We start from the raw sequence: 6,000 nt of genomic DNA, 5'->3' as shown, positions 1-6,000 counted from the left end.
TCTATAATTTTGTATTAAACTAATAATAAAAAAATATCAATTTCCATATATAATTGATTATTAGTATAAATAATATCATAATTTATAAATATTATGAGATGATAATTTTATAATTTTAATATGAATCAATATTATTATATTATTTTATATAAATAAATAAATATGATGATGATATTATACTTATGAAAGAAAGGAAACGACCTACGGCTGCTGCAACCAACCCTAGGGTTTTTGCGAAACCTGCAAACGGCAGGCCTGTCAAACTTGGTACAACCGGCAGAGTCTGGTGAACCAGCGATCAAGAAGAAGCGCCCATAAGGAACAGGGAAAAATGCAACCCCCTCAGGGGGAGGGCCAGGGGCCTCCCCCCAATCCGGACAACCGATCACGGCATACGGCCGACAAGGAGAATGAAAATGAACTGAGTGGCGGCACCATGGACCATAGACAGCAGAAAGGAAAGGACATTGACGCAGAAGAAAGGAATAGGGCAAGTTCTTCAACTTGCAAACCTGTAGCGGCCCACAGACCAAGGGTGGACTTCCCGAGTGAACGTATCAATGCTAGGATACAGTACATGAGAGATCACGCGCTGATCGGTAAATTCATAGGAATATGGCCGACGGAGAGAGAGCTACGAAGCTGGATCAATACCAAATGGCATCCAAAGGGGCACATCTCTTTGCATTTAGGAGCCAAGGGCTTCTTCACCGCAGTTTTTAACTGCCTGGAAGACCACAATAGGATATTGGATGGGGGTCCTTATTTTTTCAACTCCGCAAGATTATATCTTAAAGGTTGGGTCGAAAGATTCAACCCAGACAAGGAGGATCTGAGCTCTACGCCAGTGTGGATAAGGCTTTATTCACTGCCGTGGAAATACTGGGAAGAAAAGTTTCTACAAGAGATTGGGAACGCAATTGGCGAGTTCGTAAAGATTGCAGAAGAAACAAAACTATGCAGATATACATCCTATGCTCAGATCTGTGTTTACATGGATCTCAAGCAAGCGTTGCCAGACATGGTAAGTTTCTTTCATGAAGACTCTGAGTGGATTCAAGTTATAGACTATGAACATGTGCCCTTTAGATGTAGGAAATTCCATGATATAGGGCATCTCTATGGAGATTGTCCTCAAAATAAGAAACCCTCTTCCCAAGACAGTTCTGACAATCAAACAACAGATGGATTCACCAAGGTAACAAATCGAAGGAGAGGAAACAAGAAAGCAACAGGCAATCCCAAGGTAAATCCAGTCAATAAGGCAATGCCCACAATGAGCAACAGTTTCGAAGCACTGGACAAGGACGATGAGCAAGATCTGGAGAAGGAAAGGGCGAAAGACAAAGAGGCCCATCAAGAACAACCAGGCGAGACATCAGGGCAAGCAGGAAAGAAAACCCAAAAGCAAGTAAACTTGATTTCTCAAGCCAAAACCCTGCCATGGCAATCTCAAGGAATGGACGTTGAATACTCGCAGCCAAATGAAAAATCTTCAAATGAGCGAGAGGATACCTCTCAAGCACCTCAAAACATGGAAGAAGATCCGGAGCCCTTAGACATAGGGGAGCTGGACATACTAGGTTTGGAACAAGCATGCAAGACAGGGAATTTTGAAAAAATACCAGAACGGCAAGTGGATAACCTAGTAGAAGTCCTGAACAGAGCACAGAAGAAATACTCTCTAGGAGTCCAAATAGGAAGTCCATGGGATGGTAAATTTATCACCAAGGACAATAAGAAGAGAGGTAGAAAAACAACATTGGAGAGAACTATCAAGATTGGAGAGATATTAGTGGAGTCAGGGAGGTATGCCAAACTGACCAAGTATTTCAATGCAAACCCCCACCCTTCTCAATGAATTTGATATCATGGAATATCAGAGGGCTCAATGGCCCGCGGAAAGGTAGATTATTAAAAAATATGCTGATGCAAGAAAAACCAAGTATACTCTTTTTGCAGGAGACGAAATGCAGCTCAACAATTTTGGAAAAAATAACAGCGAAAGCTTGGCCAAGAGGGCTAGTTACAGCTGTTGATGCTCAGGGAGCTTCGGGAGGACTGGCAATCCTTTGGGATGCCCGGGCCATCCAACTCAACAATATACAAGCTAACAAAAGTTTCATCCAGGCAACTTTCCACCTCTCAGGTACTAATACCCATGGACTCATAACTAATGTATACTTTCCTCAGGATACTGCTCAAAAATCTCAAATCCTAAATACATTGTCAGAACTCAATAAAGACAGGTCGTTCCCATTGTGGATCTCTGGAGGCGATTACAACATGACAGCCAGCATGGAAGAAAAACAAGGAGGTAGAAGTAGAGCAAATAGTGATGGCAATCTACTAAAAAACTTCATTAATAACAACTGGTTGATAGATATTCCCACAAGCAACGGCCTCTTCACTTGGACTAACAAAAGGGAAGGTTTGCAGCAGATCGCCTCGCGTCTTGACAGATTCCTCATCTCAGATAATGCAACTCACTTAGGAGGGGAATTCACAGCATCTATTCTCCCTATCTCTGGATCAGATCATTGGCCTATCGAGCTACAATGGAATAGGCTAGGCAACAATCTCAAACGCCCCTTTCGATTTGAAGAATTTTGGTTATCTCACCCGGACTTTGAAGAGCTAGTCAGATCAACCTGGCTCAACTTCATTCCGGCTGAAGGTACTAGAATGTCCAGATTCCAGCAAAAACTCAAGCATCTAAAAGGGGCAATCAAACAATGGAATCATAACACTTTTGGCAACATCTTTAAAACCCAAGCCATGCTCAACGCAGAGATGAAGAAAATTCATCAAACCATTATCACTGCTGGGCGTACGGAGGAACTTACCAAACAGGAGCAAGCCGTAGAATCAAAAATTTTAGAAAGGGACAAACAGGAGGAAACATTATGGAGACAGAAATCAAGAATCAGATGGCTAAAAAGTGGAGAAAAGAACACAAAATTTTTCATAAAACTACTGTGCAGCACAGAATGATAAATTACATCACTCACATTAAAAATGAACAGGGGGAGAAAATTGAAACTCATGATGGCATTGAAGGGGAATTTCTCAACTATTTCAAGAAAGCTCATCAGGAACCCAACATCAACAGAATGCCGGCTATCAACAAGCTTCTACAGAACATACCCAGGATAATAACAGAGGAACATAATAGTCTTCTCATTAAGCCTATTAGCTTACAGGAAGTTGAAGAGGCAGTTCAACAAATGAAGGAGGGGAAAGCGCCAGGTCCGGATGGCTTTACATCGAATTTTTTTCATAAATTCTGGGACTTGATAAAGAATGAGGTCTGGCAAGTCGTGGAGGAATCCAGAGCTCTCAGATGGATGTATCCAGGCTTAAATGCTACCTTCATAGCCTTAATTCCAAAGGGGGAAGATTCCAACACCCCTGACAAATACAGACCTATTGCTCTGTGTAATATCATCTATAAAATTACTTCAAAAGTAATAGCAACAAGATTAAAGCCGCTACTCCCTCTTATTATCTCGCCCGAGCAATCAGGCTATGTAGAAGGTCGACAAATAACGGACGGGATTATTTTAACTCATGAGATAATCCACTCCTTAAAGCAAACCAAGAAGCCAGGTATGTTGCTTAAGCTAGATCTATCTAAAGCTTTTGATAGTCTCAGTTGGGTCTATATACAAAAAATTCTTATTGCCTTTGGCTTTGCACACTCATGGGTCAGATGGATTTTTAACCTATTATCTTCAGCTTTCTTCTCTGTGTTAATTAATGGTATTCCTTGGGCTACTTACCGTCCCTCCAGAGGGATAAGGTAAGGAGACCCCTTGTCTCCCTTTCTCTTCGTAATAATGGCTGAGGGATTGGGTAGAAGCATCACCGCTACTAGGCTCGATCAGCAATTAAGAGGTCTTTCTTTTAACAATTCCCCTGCCTACTCCCACCAGCAATTTGTAGATGATAATATGCTTTTTGGCCATCCTTCGGTGCAAGAAGCTCGCCTCCTCAAATCAATCCTGTCAACTTTCTTTGATGCTTCTGGTGCCCTTATCAATCGAGTCAAATCCCAAATCTTCTTCTTTAATACCTCTGTTCCTACCCAGAGAGCCATAGGTCGAATTCTGGGTTTCACCAGTGCATCCCTTCCCTCCAAGTATCTCGGTGCCCCTCTAATGTCCTCAGCTCTTAAACATTCTTCCTGGAAGCCATTGCTGGAAAAACTAGAGACTCAACTATTCCTCTGGACTAATCGGGCTCTGAATATGGCAAGCAGAATCGTTCTTATCAAGGCAGTCCTTCACTCCATGCCCCTCTATCTTTTCTCCATCCTGGCTGCCCCCAAATGGGTTCTCAAAGAAATCAGGAATCTCCAGCGCAACTTTCTGTGGGGAGGCTCAGGCCAAAATCGTAAATGGGCTTTAATTAAATGGGATAAAGTTTGTCTTCCTAAGAAAGCAGGAGGTATTAGTCTAAGAGATCCTGAGCACAGCAATAAGGCAATGGGTGCAAAAATCTGGTGGAGATGGCTTGCCCATCCTAATACTCCATGGGCCTCCCTTTGGGCAGCTAAATATGCAAGCAACTGCCCCATGGAAGAAAGAATACGAATGACAGAGATAAGTACGGGATCGGCAATCTGGAATTCAGCCATACAACACAGAAATCTCATACAAGAACACAGTTTTTGGGAAATCAAAAGTGGAACCACTGCTCGTTTTTTGGAGGACTCGTGGCAGCAATTACCAAAAATAAGAGACATTCTCCAAGACCTTCCAACTGCTGAGCGGGAGATAAATCAACTAGCCAAAGTTAATCAATTTTGGAACACAGCTACAGCTCAAGAATATCGGCAATGGAAAAATGCAAATCAACTTCTACCGAATAGCTCTGCACAAACTCAGCATCTTCTCAATACAGAATTACAAAAGAGGCAAATCATGGTCTCAGAAGAAATAGATATTTTAATATGGGGTTATGAAGAGAAAGGAATTTTTACTACAAAGGAAGCGTACAACATAATCATACAAGAGCAGCTAAACAAATATAACTTATGGGAAAAAATTTGGCACACTTCCAATTGGCCGAAAGTTTCTACATTTCTATGGCTTCTTTGTCACAACAGAATTCTAACGTGGGACAATCTCAGGAAAAGAAGCTTCTCGGGACCATCTATATGTCACATGTGCAGGCAAGAGGAGGAAACAGCCCTTCATCTTATGCAAACTTGTCAAATTGGGAGGAAACTATGGGAGAAGGTTGCTTTCCGCTGTCAAAAAGAGGGAAGAGTGCAAGGAGACCTCAAAATCACCATACACAATTGGAGTCAAAATCCATTTCAAAGCAACCTCCTTAACACCTTGTGGCATCTTATACCTGGCTTACTGATGTGGAACATATGGAAAGAGCGTAACAGAAGAATATTCAAAGATCAAACTATGCCTCTAGGAAAAATCTGGAACAAATTTCATCAGAACATTATGGAGACTCTATCAATCAGAGATTGGCATTCAGAAGATCTTCCCACACTACCTCAGGAAAAAGCAGTATGGGACAATTGGAGGCTTCAGATAAACCAAAACTCAATCAATAAAAAGAACCCCAATATGCAAAGTCAGGAATCAAGCAATTGGACTCCGCCGCCCTTAGACATGCTCCAGCTCAACTTTGATGGAGCCTCTAAAGGAAATCCAGGGAAAGCAGGATACGGAGGGGCTTTCAGAGGCCATAATGGTGATCCTCAATGCATCTTCATGGGCTCGATAGGATGGGACACCAACAACTTAGCAGAATTGGAGGGATTATGGCGAGGTCTCAAATTAGCCCATGAAAGGGATTTTTTTCCTCTCATTATAGAAGGAGATTCGCAGATCATAATCAGAATGATCATAAAGCTTCAACACGGTTCACCCATTCACAAGGTAAGCAATAGCTGGAGAATGGCCCAAAGGCTTGAGCTAATAAATCATTGGCTTTCTCAGCACCAAGAAATCACATTCAAACACACCAGAAGGG

General features: G+C 42.0%; 1 protein-coding gene across 1 annotated transcript; it reads left to right on the top strand.

Moving 5' to 3' along the window:
- The first annotated feature begins 331 nt into the window (after positions 1 to 331).
- LOC149247609 (uncharacterized) lies at positions 332 to 3,806 on the top strand. Its single transcript, XM_089444744.1, has 4 exons — positions 332 to 1,809; positions 1,977 to 2,862; positions 3,027 to 3,609; positions 3,739 to 3,806. Exons 1-4 carry the CDS (start codon positions 332 to 334, stop codon positions 3,804 to 3,806), a joined length of 3,015 nt encoding a protein of 1,004 aa, XP_089300870.1.
- The last annotated feature ends 2,194 nt before the right edge of the window (positions 3,807 to 6,000 follow it).

Source organism: Pinus tabuliformis, chromosome 7 (assembly GCF_031772625.1).
Source record: "Pinus tabuliformis cultivar Carrire ecotype Pingquan chromosome 7, CPIR1, whole genome shotgun sequence".
Taxonomy (NCBI): domain Eukaryota; kingdom Viridiplantae; phylum Streptophyta; class Pinopsida; order Pinales; family Pinaceae; genus Pinus; species Pinus tabuliformis.
Note: the sequence above shows the minus strand (reverse complement) of the source record. Positions and strands in the feature narration are given on the sequence as shown.